The sequence below is a fragment of the Tachysurus fulvidraco genome, chromosome 17 (genome assembly GCF_022655615.1).
Source record: "Tachysurus fulvidraco isolate hzauxx_2018 chromosome 17, HZAU_PFXX_2.0, whole genome shotgun sequence".
NCBI classification, from domain to species: domain Eukaryota; kingdom Metazoa; phylum Chordata; class Actinopteri; order Siluriformes; family Bagridae; genus Tachysurus; species Tachysurus fulvidraco.
In genome coordinates, this window is record NC_062534.1 from 12,753,393 (window position 1) to 12,773,918 (window position 20,526).

The 20,526-nt window shown below is 37.3% G+C and overlaps 1 protein-coding gene across 1 annotated transcript; it reads left to right on the forward strand.

Annotated features, from left to right (window-relative positions):
- The first annotated feature begins 1,459 nt into the window (after positions 1-1,459).
- si:rp71-46j2.7 lies at positions 1,460-18,838 on the forward strand. The gene is made up of 16 exons (XM_027136045.2): positions 1,460-1,796; positions 3,498-3,621; positions 3,826-4,039; positions 4,319-4,461; positions 6,740-6,893; positions 6,982-7,037; positions 7,204-7,361; positions 7,638-7,748; positions 12,911-13,036; positions 13,134-13,232; positions 13,318-13,476; positions 15,154-15,724; positions 16,786-16,849; positions 17,177-17,352; positions 17,430-17,518; positions 17,605-18,838. The coding sequence occupies exons 1-16, from the start codon at positions 1,602-1,604 to the stop codon at positions 17,677-17,679; spliced, it is 2,514 nt and encodes an 837-aa protein (XP_026991846.2). The 5' UTR covers positions 1,460-1,601; the 3' UTR covers positions 17,680-18,838.
- Positions 18,839-20,526: the final 1,688 nt, after the last annotated feature.

Below are 20,526 nucleotides of genomic sequence, written 5' to 3' on the forward strand. Positions count from 1 at the left end.
TTAATGCTAAACGGAAATCTGTTCCTCCACTTTTGGTTCAATTGCCTGACTGATTTAATGTCTCTAGAGGCACAGAAATACATGTTGTATTTTTAGAGTTTAAAATTCCTGGGCTGTCTTCCAGTCTTATCTGTGGATCCTGGCCAAGAACAGCTGTGAGGGACATGATCTTTTAGTGCTTCTTGAATCATTTATACCAATAGAAAAAATCTACTGCTATGGCTCTGCATTTTGGCCCCAGGTAGCTTACCATCACAGACAGTTCTCTACATTTCCTGTATTATATGCCCTGTAAATCTTCTGTAGGTCGTTCTTGCTTATTCTGGGCTTCTCTAACATTTCAGTGTGTACACAGCACAGTAAAATGTTTTGCATGTTGACTCAACACCACAACTTGCCTTTGAGGTACACGGGTGATTTGTCTAAGTTTAAATGAAAAAGGAACAAAGGTTTAACTTGATTAGGGGCTGATATGGAATCTTCTCATGATTCACTGAAATGCATTACTGCAAGGTGAAAGGACACATTACTGGTCTTGTGCTGGTCAAAGGTTGTTTTTTTCATAGCCCAGGAAACAAGTGTTTCAATCATAAGCTAACATTTTCACAAAGCACATTTTTAAAAATACATTCTCTGAATTTGAATATTGTAATTGTAAGGATTTTTTATTTATTTCTTTTTTCTGTATGTTAAAGCCTTTTGGATTTGAGTTCAAAAGATGGAGACAAATCAGAATTTTTGATACTTTAACACATCTAGTTTTAACAACTCAGTGGTGCATCAAGCCAGTAGCATCAAACTACTATTGTTCATTTCTTAAGCTTTCTCATGCATCTTTCTTGTTTTGGGGGTTTTCATTTTGTTTGTTTAACAAATGTTTATACTGTTCAATAGAGTAGAAGTTATAAAAAATAATTCTACCACATCTATAGTGTAATATATAAAAATCATACAGTGACGTGACATAGAAATCTTAAGCTTAATTTTAGGACTGATCAAAAAACTAATTGCTAATCTATAAGTGACTTATTTATCTAGCTAAAGAAAATAGTGTGACTGGCCATATAGTTAGCAGTGACGAACCAGGCACAGCAGTCCAGACTGTACAAAAAGCATCTCAGCAGACACGGTACCCAAAAATCCGTCGCTCACTCATAGTTTTTGCATAATTTTGTTGTGAAATCTAATCTGCATTTCTGTTTCTTTATGCTTAGTTAGTGATTTATGTCTTCTACTGTTTTCGAGTTTATCTTCATATCTCTCTCAATTTTGTCATCAACTATTATTTGTGCTACTTATTTGTCAATACAGTTTACATCCTATAATGTCTGCCCAAGCCATTCTGACTACAGGGCAGAAATTTCATTTCCATAGTAAAACAACCAGGTCACCTTGGTGTATTAACAAGTGGGTTACATCAGAAACGTCCGCTTTGTTGTAACGTTTCCACCTCGTGGTCATTAACGGAGCTGCAGCCACAACTCCGGCATCCTTGCGCCTTTAGTGCTTTGGCATTACATTTATCCGGAAGTGCCAGTATATAGACGGAGTTAAGTCTGAAACAGACGCCTTTATCTGAAGCGAAAAAAGAAAAGCTGGAAATGTATCTTTGGAGTCATATATTCACTGTATTTTTAGGTTTCTTTTGGTATTTTTCAGAGTTGGGACAATTTTTGATCCAGTTGTGCTGCGGTGCTCTGTGTTTTCTTATCATTTTTCTACCTGAAGGCAATAACAAAGTTTGTGAAAGTGGCACTCAAACGGAATGTGACTCTGATCGAGCTATTATATCTCAGGTATATGTTTTTCTTCTATATATCTCCTATATGTCTAAGTTCAGAATGACCATAAAGGATACCAGGATGATAAGCCAAGAAAATAACAGTCAACGACATATAAAGCGTTGTTTTGTTGTTATTGTTATTATAAACCTCATTATGTGACTCTTCCACAATGCGCGTTGTTGTTGTTATTACTATAATAATTATTATTATTATAAACATTATTGTCTCCACAGTGCGCATGCGTGGGTTCAGGGAAAGCTTCATTATACATTATCAGAAGATTATATTAATGAAAAGATAGAAACTGAAGAGACCAAAACGATAAAGATCCTCTTTCTTGGTTGAAAAGAAGAACTCTTCAGCAGTTCCTTTAAAGGTTTAAAGTTCACTAGTTTTTTTTAAATTGATGATACATCTGTAGACCTCAACATCTCACCTACAAATGAATTTCAATTGATTGTTTTGGTTTTAAAAAGAACTTTCGTTTGTTTAACAACTGTTTATATGGTTCAATAGTAGAAGTTATTAAAAAAAATAATTATACCACATATATAGGTAATGTAATATAAAAATCATACCGTGACAGTGGTGTAGTCTAGTTTTATGTACTTGTTCCCCCCCCCCCGCCTCATACGCACCCACACCCCATAGGCACCACCACACTCACTAATGCATAAAATATGCGTCTACATGTAATTGAGAGCATTATTAAAGACTGCTTATGTGTTATCAACATTCCAATTTATTATAAGCAACAAAAGACAGTCAGCTGATAAAACCTGTGTTCCAGGTCCCATATTCATAACATCTAAGGCTAAATGTAGCTCTTAAAGGTATAGTTCACCCAAAAATTAAAATTGTGTTATTTCCTCACCCTCAATTTGTTCCAAAACTGTACGAGTTCTTTCTTCTGTTTAACACAAAAGATGATAATTAGAAAAATGACGGTTTTAATTTTTGGGTGACCTATACCTTTAAGAGCTACATTTAGCCTTAAATGTTATATGAATATGGGACCTGGAGCACAGGTTTTATCAGCTGTCAATTTTCAATGTACATTTAAGAGTGAACAATAAACATTTTTGCAGTTTTATCACCAACACTCTTTCATTGCAGAATATTATGAACTCGTAGTTTACAAAACTTTCCAAATACACTCGGGCTGTGGGTGAAATGTCACCCGAAGCTGCTGTAGCTTTAGGCGCAGGCTTCCGAAAACACACAAAGAGTGTAGTTTGAGTCTGCTTTCGTTTCATATCTTCTTTTACATTAGTTAGTTAATTTCAAATTTGCGCCAAAAAAAAACACCGCCAAGCAACTGATTTTCCTCCTTGGAAGGTGACGTCAGATCAGATCAGCCATGGAAGCCCCAATGGTCCAAAAATGTTAGATTCGCAATCGCAACCACAGTCTGTGTTCGCAACACAGACGGGGTGAATCTATGAATGAAAGTTCTGTCACAAAACGATATTGTTACGTATCCTCACGCTTTTTAAGTGGGTATACGGAAATCCTTGGCCTTTCCTAGTGGGTATACGGCGTATACCCGCGTATCACGTAGACTACACCACTGCAGCGACATAACCCAAGATCTCACAGATTCTACAAGAATATCTTTTCTCTTCAGGATACTTTTACCTCAAGTTTAATTTTAGGACCGATTAAAAAACTGTAATTGCCAATCAGTGTCTGATAAGTGATTTATTTACCTAGCTACAGCAAAAAAGTGAGACCGGCCATATAGTTGGCAGTGATGCACCAGACTCAGCAGTCCGGGTTGTACAGAAAGCATCTCCGCAGTCACAGTATCCAAATATCCAACGGTCACTTCAGCACAGTAAGTTCTAATTTTCACTTTATCTGTGAGTCATAGACAGAGTCATCCCTATCATTTTACAGTTGTAATGATCACCACTCATCAAAAGTAATCGAGTAATCCATTAACATTTACAATATAATATACAGTGCAATTACAGTTGTTCAGTAAGGTAAAAAAAAATAAAAAAAAATAAGCACCATTGTGACGATGTGTATATTGCAGTGTTTAAGCGTGCCTACACTCACCTGGTCCTGCCATGGAGCACTATTCCAGAAATCGGAGACAGTCAGACTCTACATCTAGCATTGCTCACTGAATTCAACTTGGTCATGGATGAGATCATTTACAAGGCCAAAGACATGGATCTCTCAGTCACTGCTCTTGGCTGCATTCAGATCCTCACCAAGCACCTTCACAACACAAAGCAGCCAGAAGGGTAAGCAAACACCTATTTAGTTTGCCCCTGTGGCTCAAACTGTAGTACAAATTACATGGTGTGCATTAGCACATATTTATATTGCAATTCCTTATTTTGTATGCATGGCACTATTTTTACTTCCTGCTCGGTTAGTGTTTGTTGCAGCTTAGTGTTACAACCGTGCAGAATGGCATTGCTTCACTGTTTCTTTAAAATGAACTTTTATGGACTAACCATGGATGCAGACCAATAAAATAAGATCACTTTTTGTACTTTTTGTGTTTATGACTTGCTCAGGTCCATGGCATTTAGTTCTAAGGCTGAAGAGATTGCTGAAATTAGGGGCTTTTGTAGAGCCATCATACGCAATCTTTTGCCAAAACATCTCTGGGAACCAAATGTCTACTACTGTGCCTTCCAAGAAATTCTGGCTTTGAAAGGTTAGTGTGATTTCCTTTGCCTGTTCTTTGTGTTCCAATACTTTTTTACCAGCTTGGCAATGAAAAATTAACAGCTTGTTTTCACTTACATTGCTGGTGGCTTTCTCAAATACATTAGTGGAAGTGTTCACTCACATTTAAAAATAATCTGAAAGAAGTAGGGCACAGCGTTTTTTCCCCGATGCATAGTACATATAAATCATTCAGTGCAGTTCATGATCAGCCGAACACTGAAGCAATACAATATTTTACCATTATAAAGGCACAATCTTTTTATTAATAATCGTCAATACTATCCATTTCTTAGGTTTTAAGCAAATAGGGTAGAGCTATTTAAACATTTTGGCTTTGGTGTAACACATGTCCTGAATGTGCTTCAATGATATAGTGGATAGTTAGCATTCTAATGTTTTATTATAAATGGTTGTTGTGTTTTTGTGTATAGTATGTTAAATGGTTAAAACGTTAGTCATATTAAATACATTTGCCTTTTCGTCTATTAGCAGTGTTTACTATTAGGTTGAAATACTAAGATCAAAAGCAAACACAATAAGACAATTTTCAGTCAGAAAGCATACATTGTCACTTGTAACTCATGGACCTTAAAACCTCTAACAGAGAGCGTTACATAATGATGAACTTTTTATTTCTTTGTTGAGTTTGAATAAATTTTAAATAAAATATTATTGACAGAAGGAAAGTATATGTATTGAAATCAAATGAAGCAGAAATGCAGTGTGCTATCTTTTGTAAAGTGTGCTGTAGATATACAGGTGCTGGTCATATAATTAGAATATCAACAAAAAGTTGATTTATTTCACTAATTCCATTCAAAAAGTTAAACTTGTATATTATATTCATTCATTACACACAGACTGATATATATCAAATGTTTATTCCTTTTAATTTTGAAGGTTATAACTGACAACTAAGGAAAATCCCAAATTCAGTATCTCAGAAAGTTAGAATATTGTGAAAAGGTTCAATATTGAAGACAGCTGGTGCCACACTCTAATCAGCTAATTGACTCAAAACACCTGCAAAGGCCTTTAAATGTTTTTTCAGTCTAGTTCTGTAGGCTACACAATCATGGGGAAGACTGCGCACTTGACAGTTGTCCAACAGACGACCATTGACACCTTGCACAAGGAGGGCAAGACACAAAAGGTCATTGCAAAAGAGTCTGGCTGTTCACAGAGCTCTGTGTCCAAGCACATTAATAGAGAGGTGAAGGGAAGGAAAAGATGTGGTAGAAAAAAGTGTATCAGCAATAGGGATAACTGCACCCTGGAGAGGATTGTGAAACAAATCCTATTCAAAGATGTGCAGGAGATTCACAAAGAGTGGACTGCAGCTGGAGTCAGTGCTTCAAGAACCACCAAAATACGCACAGACGTATGCAAGACATGGATTTCAGCTGACGCATTCCTTGTGTCAAGCCACTCTTGAACAACAGACAGCGTCAGAAGCATCTCATCTGGGCTAAAGACAAAAAGGACTGGACTGTTGCTGAGTGGTCCAAAGTTATGTTCAATGATGAGAGAAAATCTATGGGGTATTGTGAAGAGGAAGATGTGATCTGCCAGACCCAATAATGCAGAAGAGCTGAAGGCCACTATCAGAGCAACCTGGGCTATTATAACACCTGAGCAGTGCCACAGACTGATCGACTCCATGCTACGCCACGTTGCTGCAGTAATTCAGGCAAAAGGATCCCTAACAGTATTGAGTGCTGTACGTGCTCATACTTTTCATGTTCATACTTTTCAGTTGGCCCAGATTTCTAAAAATTCTTTCTTTGTAATGGTCTTAAGTAATTTTCTGAGATACTGAATTTGGGATTTTCCTTGGTTGTCGGTTATAATCATCAAAATTAAAAGAAATAAACATTTGATATATATCAGTCTGTGTGTAATGAATGAATATAATATACAAGCTTCACTTGTTGAATGGAATTAGTGAAATAAATCAACTTTAGGATGATATTCTAATTATTGTGTGTGTGTGTCTATGTAGTATAGTGTTTTCCAGGTGGTGGAGTATGAATGATGAGTTCTTTCATTTTGTATAAAATCAATGAAAATAATTCACAGTTTGGTCTGCATAGACCTCTGTGAATTTAGCAATAGAAAATAAAACACATTCACGACCCTAGTTTTTCTGCACATGGTATATTTTCACTGTAACAGTGATAGAATGAATGGTATCTGTGAGATTATTAAATAAATGTTGTGATATTTTAATTACATATTGCTGTTCAACCTTTGTTCCTTTTTAGTTCTGGAATTTGTGACATTGCTCTCTGACCCAGACAACTTGAACCACCTAATTGTTTCACAGCTGGACCAAAAACCCCCGGAAACCATGATTATGGAAACTCCTGACCCAGATAGGGCCATTTCTTCTTCAGAGCTGAGTGAGAGCACTGATGTGTAAGTTTCATGATGACATTTGGGAACAAGCAGAGTAAGTATTGTGTTTCTGTTAATCTAGGTTCAATAGTTGATTTCTATTTCTCAGGCTGCACGGTGAAACTGAGGAACATCAATCTGAAGAACACAAAGCCAAAACAAAAGGTGTTGCTATCATTTAAAAAATTTGGTCCATACACACTTTATAAAATTTGTGTTGTCTTGTTGATTTACCCATACAAATCAAGTAGACTATGCCTATGTGATAAGAAATTAATTTACATTGATTTTAGTAATGTCTGTACACACTCTTCTTTTATTTGTCATACAGGCAAAAAGAAAAAAAGCATTCATAACATTTTCAATCAAATAAAAACAAAATTAAAGAGGAAAGAGAAAAAAGTAAAAGAGAGACCCGTGTCACACCGCAGGGCTGCAGTAATAGTGAACGAAGGTACCAACAGCAACGAAGGCTCCATCTGTGAAAGTGTGAGGGAAACAAATATTACCTTAATATTAAACAAAAATACAAATATATGTGTATATGTGTACTTATTATTTTTTACTGTTTACTTTTGCTATCTTTGACTAATATTTAGATTTGTTTGATGATCTGCAACATTAAAGTATGACAAACATGCAAAAAACTAAAAAAATCAGGAAGGGGCCGACACTTTTTCACATGTGTGTGTGTGTGTGTATATATATATATAATTATATTATAGGGCTGCTCATGAGTCATTGCCTGTTTTTTTTTCTTTTTAGGCTGACGATAATTCGGATAGTTCTGCGTGGTCTCTAGAGGAGGATAGGATGGAATTTAAGCTCTCCTATGAGATGTGGAGGGTTGGATTTTGGGCAGTTACTGTCATTAATGTAAGTCAGATTTTATATATGCTATCTACCCCATTCAGAGCCGATCCTGACCTCCCTGGGGCCCTAAGCAAAATTCTGCTAAGGGGCCCTGATACCTGACCCGTGAGCCATGTAAACCATTTGCCACACATACACACTTGACATCATCTCCTCTACTAACAAATTTCAGCATAGCACCTGTAAGTTATAGAAAACTATTAGTTATATTCAATTAGTTATAGATTACTATTATTCATTTTATAAGCTGCATTAGGCCCCACTTAAACCGCCTCCCTCAGATTCCTTTTTATCCATTTTCAAATATTAAATTTTATCCATTTTCAAATATCAAATACTATTTATAATTTGACTTGGCTCTTACAATATTCACTAGTGAATATGCAATATTATTTTTATTATTTTTTTTATTATTATTTTTACTAGTGTAAAATGTAATTCCTGATATCAAAAATATGGTTACTACTAGAAATCACACTCTTAATATTTACATTTTAAGTATTGAAAACTGAATTCTTGATATCAAAAATCCATATCATGTGAATGTATAAAAGCTAAAATGCTTACATACATCCAGGTCTTGCAGGACTTCCGTTCCCTCAATAATAATACTGGCATTGGCTGGGTCAAAATTTGTGGCACCTCATCATCCTAAGTAGATCAAAATCAATGTCAGTGTTTTAAGTCAAGGAAAGGAACAGCAGGACATTAATGGACACAGGAGTTAAATCTTAGGAGTTAAAACTTACTACACATGAAAAATTGCAAACTTAAAGAAATGTGTCAGCTGCCTAACCATCAAACATAATGCTGCAGATTGTATATGAAAGAAAAATAAAAACTCAAATGTTGTAATGGCAAATTTACAAAAAGCTCAAGGTTTACAAGGTTACAAGATGGATCAACTGTGAAAACGTAAGCGTCAGCACAGCAGATAAAAATGGCGTGCACACACATTATGTTAGGTATTGTGCTTAAATTAACTTATTATTTAACTATTTAACTTGTTACAGGTTTATGTATGTATGTATGTATGTATGTATGTGTGTGTTTGTAGGTATGTATATGTATGTATGTATATATGTGTATGTGTGTGTGTGTGTGTGTGTGTGTGTGTGTGTGTGTGTGTGTATGTATGTATGTAAGTCTTAATCAACCCGGTGTAAACTTTAAATTCGGACGACACTAAACATGTTCGATATCAATTAACATCCTTTAGCTGCCACTGTAAAACAAAACATAAAGCCTACTTTGAACACACTAGATAGCTAAACGTCTATTAATTTTAGAATCGATGAATTAGCTTAGGTCAAACTGTCTTTTCAGTTTAGTGTGTGACAACAAAAATTTACTTAAGTAAAGTTGGCCGCATTCATTTTGTTTCATATTTAGGTTTATATGCATTTTGTCCACCGTGGAGGAAAGCTGATTTTGAGTAAACCGCTGTTGTAGCCGCCTCTCTACATTACTACAAGAGAAAAGAGGTGCTATAGCGTTTAGCTCAGGAGTTATTGACTCGGGAAACTCGAATCTGTGAATCTGGGGACAACTTTACTTAAGTCAACGATTTTTTGTGCATACAGTTGGTAACTGCTGAGATTAAAACGCTCTCTGCTCCACAGAGCAGAGGTCACAATCCCAGTAACCTCATCTACCCTCCTCTGTTGTGTGTCTCAAACAGTGGTGGTAGATGGGCTCTGGAATTGTCAGTCTGCTGTAAAGAAAGCTGATTTTATCTCTGCTTTAACTTCCCATTACTCCTTTGATTTCCTTGCGCTAACAGAAACCTGGATATCCCCACAGTACACTGCTACACCAGCTGCTTTATCCTCTGCCTATGCTTTCTCTCACTCACCATGAGAAACAGGCAGGGGTGGTGGTACAGGTTTATTGTTGTCAAAGAAATGGTGCTTTACACCTCTCCTCTTCTCTCATTTAATCATCTCTTCTTTTGAATTCCATGCCATTTCAGTTACCTCTCAAATCAACCTTGTTATCATTGTTGTCTACCGCCCTCCTGGTCCCCTAGGAGACTTCCTAGAAGAAATGGACTCACTGCTTAGCGCTTTCCCTTCCGATAGCTCCCCCCTGACAGTGCTTGGTGACTTCAACCTCCCATCTGACGAGCTACATTCTTCTTCCCTCCTGTCTCTTCTCGACTCATTCACCCTCACACTCAACAGCTACATCCCCACACACAAGGGAGGCAATGTCCTGGACCTGGTTTTCACCCGTCCTTCTCCAGCTACAGACGTGACTGCTACCCCTCTACACGTCTCTGATCATCACCTGGTATCCTTCACCATCACTCTACCTATCCTACCTAAAACTACCTCTCAGCCCCTCACTCTTTCCCGCTACAACCTTCACTCTGTCTCCCCTTCATCTGTAGCTTCTTGCACTCTTTCTTCCCTTCCTGATCCTGAGTCTTTTTCCTCACTAGCCTTGGACTCAGCCACAGGTACTTTCCTCTCATCTCTTTCCTCAACTATGGACTTCCTCTGCCCTATGTTCACTAAACCCAAGAAAACTTCTTGTTCTGCTCCTTGGCTTTCAGATGTGCTGCGCAACAATCGAAGAGAGCTAAGATCATCAGAGAGAAAGTGGAAGAAATCACAACTTGATGCAGATCTTGATTTTTACCGAAAACTTCTTGTCAAGTTCTCCTCAGATGTGACTTCTGCCAAGACTTCCTTCTACAAGGAAAAGCTTGAAGCTTCCTCACATGACCCTCGGAAATTCCACAACATCATCTCTTCTCTACTCAACCCTCCGGCTCCGCCTTCTTCATCCTCCCTGACTGCAGAAGACTTTGCTTCTTTCTACCAGGAGAAGATTGAGGAAATCTGCCGGACCTTCACTTCAGCCCCGACTGCACTTACATCTCAGAGTATGCATTCCCCTACACCTTCGTTGTCACATTTCTCAACTGTGGCAGCAGAAGAGATTTTACAACTCATCCAGTCCTGCAATCCTACCACCTGCCCATTGGATCCGCTCCCTACCACTATTCTCCAGACCATCTCGCAAGACCTTTTGCCCTTCATTTCCACTATCGTCAATAGATCCATAGCATCTGGTCAAGTACCAACTACTTTCAAGAGAGCAAGGGTTATTCCCATCCTAAAGAAACCTGCTCTGGATCCATCAGACATCAGTAACTACAGACCGGTATCACTTTTCTCATTTCTTTCAAAAATTCTTGAACGCATTGTCTATAATCAACTGTCTGTCTATCTCTCACAGAACAACCTCCAAGATCCCAACCAGTCTGGCTTTAAAGCAGCTCACTCTACAGAGACAGCCCTTTTGGATGTCTCTGAGAAGCTACATGCTGCTAGATCAGCCAAACTGTCATCCATCCTTATCCTCCTTGACCTTTCAGCAGCGTTTGATACGGTCAACCACAAGACTCTCTTATCCTCCCTCAAGAGTCTTGGGATTTGCGGATCAGCTTGGGAATGGTTTGCTTCCTACCTGGAAGGACACTCATATCAGGTGAGTGACATCTGCTCCACGCAGACTCTCCACTGGCGTCCCACAGGGCTCAGTACTTGGTCCTCTTCTTTTCTCCCTGTATACTCACTCTCTTGGTGAAGTAATTTCATCACATGGATTCTCTTACCACTGCTATGCCGATGGTACACAACTTATCTTCTCTTTCCCACCCTCAGATGCCACAGCTTCTGACCGGATCTCAGCATGTCTGACAGAAATTTCATCATGGATGACTGCTCATCAGTTAAAGCTCAATCCTAGCAAAACTGAACTGCTGTTCATCCCAGGTGATTCATCCCCAGGTCATGATCTTGCTATATCCCTGCACAACGATCTGATCTCCCCTTCAGCCACAGCTCGCAACCTTGGGGTAACCATGGACAATCAACTGTCCTTTTCCTCTCATGTTGCTAATGTGACTCGCTCATGTCGGTTTCTTCTCTACAACATTAGAAGGATTCGGCCATTTTTATCCACACAGGCTGCTCAGGTACTTGTTCAGTCTCTTGTCATTTCTAGACTGGATTACTGCAATGCACTGCTGGCAGGTCTACCTATGAACGCAATCCGTCCTCTGCAAATGATCCAAAATGCTGTTTTCAACCTGCCAAAGTTCTCGCATACCACCCTACTGCTGCGATCCCTCCACTGGCTTCCAGTAGCTGCACGCATCCGATTCAAAACACTGATGCTGGCCTACAAAGCCAAAAATGGACCAGCTCCCTCTTACCTCAAAGCCCTCATCATTCCTCGCACTGCACCCCGCAACCTCCGATCTACCAGCACTGCTTGACTGGTTCCACCATCTCTCAGGGTAAGAGGCAAGTATACTACAAGACTCATCTCTGTTCTGGCACCAAGGTGGTGGAATGAATTTCCCCTAGAGGTCCGGACAGCTGAGTCACTGGCTTTTTTCAAGCGGCTTATTCAGGAAACACTTCAACTAACACTTCTTTTTGCATTTAAAAAAAAAACCTTTGACGCTTTTTCATTGTAACTTTGAACAAATGTTTTAAACTCATGGTATCTTAAGTATGTAACCTAGTGAACCAGCATTAATGTATTCAATGTTAGAGATTTAAGCACTTATGTACGTTGCTCTGGATAAGGGCGTCTGCCAAATGCTGTAAATGTAAAACAAAGCAAAAATATTAACCTACCTATATAGCCTCGATTCTCCTGTTTCTCCGGCTCCTAGTAGTCCTTCTCTGGCAGCAAAACACGTCCGGGCAAATTCCACCTTTACTCAACTTTTAAAGGATGCTCAAGATATACAAGTTTCACTAACTTAATATTTTTCTGTTGTTACTAAAAGGTAAAAGTGTGAGTCCAATAAGACAGTATTCTTTATTTTAATTTTGAAAGACTTATTAAAATGAGTTATCAACTCACCAATACAAGTACATATTACAAACTTAAATAATAAACTTGAAAATATTGTTTATTTTAAGTTTTACAAACTAACCCCATGAATCATTTTTTAGAGTGTGGCTGGTTGATGCTGTGGGTATGTGATCAGGGAATAGTTGTACCATTGTACTGTACCATCATCTGGTTGTTGATATCATCTGGTATATTTTCATTCATTTACTCAACAATCCTGAGCAGAAATGGCATATGGCTTTTTAGTTAGTTAAACATTAATTGTTTGCTTTATCCTCCTATAGGTCCAGATGGAAGGAGATGAGTTGTGTTTCACATTTCACTTGGAGGAAAGCAACAATCCTGAGAACCTCCACTGGGATGTGAAAAGGAACCAGTCAGAGATTATACAGTTTTATGATCAATGCAAGGTGAGAAATGGATCCGGTTTATAATATAGTCATTCTCTTTCACATTTGGGAGTTTTATCAGTTGATACTCATCTTGAACGACTGAATAACTTTTCAGAAAATAGGACACTTGCTTTCCTTAATGACTATGATGGAGAAACCAAAAACAGAGTGGAATAAGGAAGAAGCGAGAGAAATTTTGGAAAAATCCTTGCAAGTAAGCTATAACCTTTATTTGATGGTGCTATGTAAAGAAAAATATCTATTAAACAAACATATATTTATCACAACTGCCTCTTTAGGATCTGGTGGCGAATACAGAGTTTGGCAACTCCGAGCTTGTATTCAAGTTCCTTGGTCCAATTGACTGGATGCAGCATGAAGAAGAGCATGATCGAGGGGTGTGGTTTCTTTTGGGGGAGATTGCATCCTTTCTCACTCTTGGCCAAGATGATGATGAGGTAAAGATGGACCAAAAAGGACAGCTGATTGACTAGTCCACAGATTGTAGCCGTGATTTATTTTGATCAGGTGAAATAATATTGCTCATCCCTTGCACCTCCATTGTAAAATATACACTATACAGAAAACAAAATAGTTGGAAAAGATCTACTCCTACCTTTGTGTATTTGACTGTGTACTCAAAAAAACAAATCCACACTTATTATATTGTTATGCTATTAGTTGGCTTTAAAGCTGATTCATGTTTAACTACATGTTAATAGCAGTAGTGTAAAACTCTTAAAACAAAGTTAACTGTAATTCTTTCAAAAACTATTCAATAAAATTCAAAACACCAATGCTGATCTTATTGTTAGCCATGACTTCTCACCTCTTCTCCTGGAAAGTTTTCTCTTTGCCTCTGCCATTGCTTGTCACTGAGCAGGCCTACTCTGGTTATAGACACATTTAACAAATCTTAGAAAAATTGCTAAAATATATTGCATAGGGCAGGGGTGGTTCTAGGATTTCATCTTTAGGGGTTTTAGCCCTCAGTGAGAATTTAAAACAAGAAGAGTTTTATATTATATATTATACATAGTACATAGTAAGACTATAGACTACATAGTAAGGCAAAAGTTATGGTATTATTTAAAATGGCAAAAGTGGACACCAAAATATTATGCATGATGTAATGATGCCAGTCTTGAATCAAATCAGTTCATGTATGTGTGCATTCTCTACAAACAATGTGTCCAATGAATGCAGTCATTAATAAAAAATATTCACAAGACAAAGACCAAATCAATAAATGTTATTTTTATTTAGTATTGAACGGATTGTTTGCTATCAACTCTGGTAATAAGAATAGTGAAATTTCACTGCTTTTGGTTGCCGTCTTTGTGGCTTTCCGCCGATTAATGTTATAGATAAACGCCTCCAGCTCTGACTGACTCTGTGCTTCTCCGTTCTAATAAAGCAGACAGCTGATGACGCACTTTTAAAAGACTACAACGCACGCGGCATAAAAGCAGAGTAAAAAAAATCGCTCTTGGATCAAACTGATAAATAATTTTCTTTCCCATCAACGATATGTCCTACATTTTAACGTAATTTTTATTGTTTATTTTTGAAAGTAAAAATAATACTTATAGTTTTAGGGTGGCTGAGATCACAGACAGGGGGCTGAAGCCACCCTAAAAAAGGTCTAGAACCACCCCTGGCATAGGGTGACATGATAGTACACCAGTCAGCATTGAAAGCTCACATCTCCAAGGTCGCCAGTTAAATTAAAAAAGAATTGCATGCTCTTCTCTGTCTGCCTGGGGTTCCTCTAGATTCTCTGATTTTACCTCTCAAAAACTTTGAGTAATTGTGTTGTCTATCAGAAGTAACTTCTGATGTGAATCTGTGTGTGCATGGTGAACTGTGATGGCATTCCTTTCACTTGTCTGTACCCTGGATCAGCTCTGGATTCACCACGACCTTGACCAGGATAAAGCAGCTACTGAATTAATGATTCATTGCATATTATTGCAGTTAAAACAGCTGCTACCACTACTAGTGACCTAATACCCAATATTCAATATTAATTAATGACTGTCAGTGTTAAAAGTTCTATAAGTATTAAGTTATTCCAAACAATAATTTCTGGCCTTCATTGTTTTGCCACTGATAAGTCTCTCTTAATTTCCTAGATTTGTAACCTTAAAGGGGACGAGAAGGAACAGGAAGTCATGTCTGAATGCAGTAAATCCAAGGCCACACCTCAACATGAATTGTGTGCAGAGAGACCACACAAAGCAACTGATGATGAGTCATTAAAGGCAGACGGAGGACACTTGACCACATCTGATTGGATGCCTACATGCATGGGTGAACAACAAAACACAGACCACACTGCACATCCTATTAAACTTGAAGATGTCAGTGTAAATATAGCACAGTTTGCCGCAAGGACAAAATACCTTAAATTCGAAAATAAAGTGAAACATGCAGCTTGCAGTCCGTCTGAAAGTGACGAGGATCATTCGATCCATTCCTCCAGTGATACTCTTTCAGACTGCAAATGTACTGGCAATGTAAGCCAGGCAGAAAATCTGCCACACAGAAAATCACCAGAAACAGACATACCTGAAAAGAAGGAGGAAGACCCTCATCTTGAAGAAGAGTCGCCAAGCCAGCCATCAGGAGATAAGCAAATGTCCTTCTCTATGGAACAACCTATAGCCAATAAAGTGATATTTGATTTACTGAAGGAAATCTCTGGTAGGTTTATAATAAATGTTTTTTTAAACAGTATAATTTAACATAAGCACCCTGTACAAATCATTAGTGATAAGCAGCATTTGGGTGCATCTATTAGGCTGCCATATAACCCAAAACTATTTGCATGTACAGTCAGAGGTTAATTTAGTAAAGTAATGGCATTATAATCTGATTTCTGAGCTGTCACAACAAATTTGATTTTAATCTTGTTTTAAATATAGTTTATGAATTATTATAAAAACTATACATACCTATAAATACTGACTACATATTTTCTATTGTGTTCTATTACTGGTTAGTTTGTTAAACATGTTCATCTTGTTATCCCAACAGATAGAAGAATATATCTCATCTTTTTCCATGCACAATCCACTTCTAACCTAGGGCTACTTAAACACTGCAACCCTTTTAACTGTGAAATAAGTCCATTAAGCCACAGATCCATTAATTACAGATTTATTTCTTCAGCATTATTTAAATGCACACAATAATACTTTTTTTTATTCTTTTAAATCTCAATTTTCCCCACACAGGAAACATTTTTGTCAAAAATATTACACTCGTATTTAGGTTCAAGTGAAATTTAAGACTTACTAGTTTTTGGTTTATTAAGGGCTGGATTAAGCCTAAAAGACTGAACAAACAGGGTAATAACTATAAGAAATCAGTAATTTTACAGATTGTATGTCATTTTGACCTCATGGCAATACTTCACAGACCCTGTAGGCCCCCAGACCCTGCACTGGAAAATGTAGCTCAGAGTCTTTATTAGTGGTCAGTTTCTACAGGACTGCTGTTGGCATCAGAGATAGTGAGGTGTTTAATGCTGCTTCTGCATCTGATTCTAGTCATTGTTCATATAGTGGTCCATTTCCATTGATGGACATGGTAAAGGTGGGCTGAGCAATGCATACTAGGGTAATGGGCCAGTTATTATAGATATAATCTATTCGCCTGTTGAGTACATACATGGTGTAATGATTTGTACAAATACTATGTTATCCTCTTTCAAGATGGTTTAACAACAAAATATTGATTTGAATAAAATGTTCCTTCTTCAGGAAATTCATACACCTTTAAAATCATGAAGGCTGTTGTAACACCATTTACAGCAGTGATAAATAAGTAAGTTCTGAATATGTTCCCGTTTCTCTTTATAAAAATAGTTATTTAATTCAATTGCTGTGGTTATATATTAGTTTTTGTTGATTAAATTAAACTTCACAAAGGATGTTAGCTTTACCCACTTTTCATAGTTAAGAAATTAACCCAACATAAATTCATATTGAGTTAATAACTTTGTTGTTGAAACCTTTTACAATTACTAGTGACACTTGGTAAATGCTAATTGAAAGTGATTTACTTTAACCCCAAAAAAAGTGAAAAACTTTCAAAACCAGTGTATATTTTTGCTCCCACATCTCAAACTGCTGTTTACTTTTTGCTTTTTAGGAAAATGAATGCTTTTTTGAAAAATCTGAATCCTTCAGAAGCTCAGATTGCCACCTACATCGAAAGCCTTTGTGAGAGCATATGGCCTGACCAAGTTGTACCACAGCCGCTAACTCAAAACAGTGACAACAAGAATGAGATCAAGCAGAAAGCGATGCAGATCATTACTTCCAAGTGTAAGTGGTGCCAGTTTTTTTTTTCTGAATTCTAGACAATTTCTGCTATAAACTTTATTGCTGTCATGTTTTAATAGTTGCAGGTTTAGCAATCATCAACAAAACCAATGTGGAGAGCATTTTTAAGACATTTCAGAATGCAGAGGAAAACAAGAAGCTGGTTTATGTGAGTGATTCTAGGCATGCTGTAAAACTACATCAGTATTGTATTTTACTTTTACAGTTCTCTAATTTCTCTTATTTTGTTTCTAGAGGTTGCTGGGGTATCTATTAAGAAGGCTTTTGCCTGGGGAACCTGGTTCTAATGTGATATCCAACTACATGTAAAGCCTTCTTATTCACCAACAGATATTACGTGTTTTAAGTCTTTATTAGATGCCTTGTTCTATTTCATATGGATTATTTATGTGTGAACCTACAAGTGAAACAGAATATAACTCAGATTAAGGACTTTGTTCAGTGGCTCAGCAGTGTCGTTTTGGCAGCTCAGGGACATGGGCTCATACATTTTTTTGATAACTTGATGGTGAAATCTTATAGAAATGTTTACCTGTTTTGCAACGTGCCATACAACCAATTCAACTAAAGCATTTTTTATCCTGAAATTTGATGGCCTTTGTTAATGTGACCCAAAATGTGCAAACATATGTATATATTTTGTACAGGTGAAGCAATTTTTTGTACATTAAGGTTGTTCTGTGTCAAATGTGACCTGTTCTATTGACCTACACTTTGGAATAGCCTCCACCTCAAAGTTCGGTCTGGTTTATCTATTAAATCTATTAGTTAGCTATCTGTTTTTGTTGTATGTAGCACCAGGGTACTGGAGAAACATTTTCATTTTATTATGTACTGTGTCAGCTAGATATGGTTGAAATGACAATAAAAGCTTCTTGACTTGACTAAATCTACGGTTTTAAATCTACAGGCAATTTTTCATTCCAGATCTGTTAAAAAATCCTAATCACAGTTTGTCGTAACGAGTCTGTGTTTTCCCTTGTTTCTGCCTGCTGTCATTCCCTGCTGTTAATTGTTGACCCTGCCCACCTATTTGTTACCATGGACATTAACTGCACTCATTCTCTTCCCCAGGTGTTTTGTCTTAGTCTGTGATTGCCTCCGTCTTGTGATTGGTTCTTGTCCCCTATATCTACTGTTTGTTCATGTCCCTGGTGTGAGTCGTTGTTAGTATGTGCTATGTCCCCTGTCCCCTGCTCAGTGTTCTGCCCTGTTTTTGCCTGCTTGTTTCTTGTTTCCTGGTTTGTCTATTTAAAGGATTTAACTGCATTTGGATCCGCATTCGCCACTGTTACTCATCGTGACAGTCCTGCTCAACATATTACTTTACTGTTTGCATTTTTAACTGTGATTAATTTGTTTATTTCGAATTCGATGATAATCATGCTGCCTCCTAATGTACAGCACCTTGGTCTACTGTTGTTTGAAATGTGATTTATAAATAAACTTGAGATGTATTTAAGATCCAGCAGTGTGTGTCAATTATGGAAAATTATGTTTTAGGTCATCTTGAAACTGAGTAATGATAAAAGGATTACTGATAACTGATAATCATAAAAGGACTTCCTCAAAATTGTTCTTTATATGACTGTATATGTTGTTATTGTTTTACTAACAACATATACAGTCATATAAAGAACAATTTTGAGGAAGTCCTTTTATGATTCCTTTCAATCTGAACCTAGCCCTGATCAACAAGTCCTACAACCCCCCCCCCCCCCCCCAAAATAAAAAAAGTACAGCAAAATAGGAACAGCTTGCTGCAAAAGCGAGAAGCACATATGGGACACACACAGGGTTTTCTAACACTGCATTAAATGTGAATACTAGTTTCTAATTAGCAAGTAGTTTGTTTGTTGTTTGAATGTTGAATTAATAAATAGTTATAATTATATAGTAGTTGTTAGGATTTCCTCATGTCTTTCTTATGTCAAGTCAAGTAGTGCTACATTTTTTCCATTCCACAAATTTCCATTTCAGTACCTGCAACACACATGACTTTTGTCAACACACCCTTGATTACACCCCACCTGTTGCCCAATGTGTCACTCACACCATGCAACTTTTTTAAAACACTCTGCCTACCATTTTGGGGTGTTTTCCAGTGTAACAAGATTAACCTGTACATGCTTCTGCGTTCTCTTTAGAATAATTTTTCGAGTATGATGGTTGTAATTGTTATAAATGGTTATATAATAAATCCCACAGTTCTAGCTAATAAATCCCACAGTAATGTTCTAGCAATTTTCATTTTTCAATACAATATTTTTTTTAAATCATTGGGTCTGTTATGTTTTCATGTCTTAAATGTAAAATATGATGTAATAGGGTATGTGAAATATTTTTCTCCATAACCAAGTAGTCTAAAGATTACCACCCATTTATTAATGGGTGAAGGATTACCACCCATTTATTAATGGCAGATAGGTTATTTGTAATTTTTAAAATACATCTGTGGTTTAAAATTGCTACAGAGCCTTGTTATGTAGGGATTCTTTGGCTGGGTCAAAATTGACAGTACTGTCAAGGTACATAATGTGTATGATACTAAAATACAAGCACATTATTCATTCATTTTCACTTCCTGCTATATCTGGGTCAACGATATAGAGTAGTGGATCTAGATCCTTTGCCAGGTACATTGGGTGCAAGGCGGTAATACACATTTGATGAAATGCCAGTCCATTCCCTGCTCTGATGCTCTGCCAGGCCTTTACCGCGGTCTTCCCACTGTTCTGAGTTTTGAAGTCTTTGGATGAATCTGAGCAGATTAAATGGCCCAGAATCATTTTTATTGACAGCCCATGCCATTGGTGGGTATGCTTGAAATCATGAGCAGTTCCTTCCAATCTCCATACTCTTCTCATCAGGCTGGTGCAGGATGATGTTTGTCTCATCTTTCCACAGGATAGCTTCCAGAACTGTATATGATTTTATTTATTTATTTCTATACTCTAATGTGGTCTATGTGTTATTGATGCTTAATAGTGTTTTACATCTTGTCGTAAAAACCCTCTGTCTTCTCTTGAATGTTGTTGTACCTCCTGGTTACCCTATTGTTAAAATAGCCACACCTGATGCTTTCCAGTTTCTCTGATGGGTTTGTTTGGATTTTTCAGCCTAATGATTACTTGCTTTGCTGGCAGTAACAGGTCT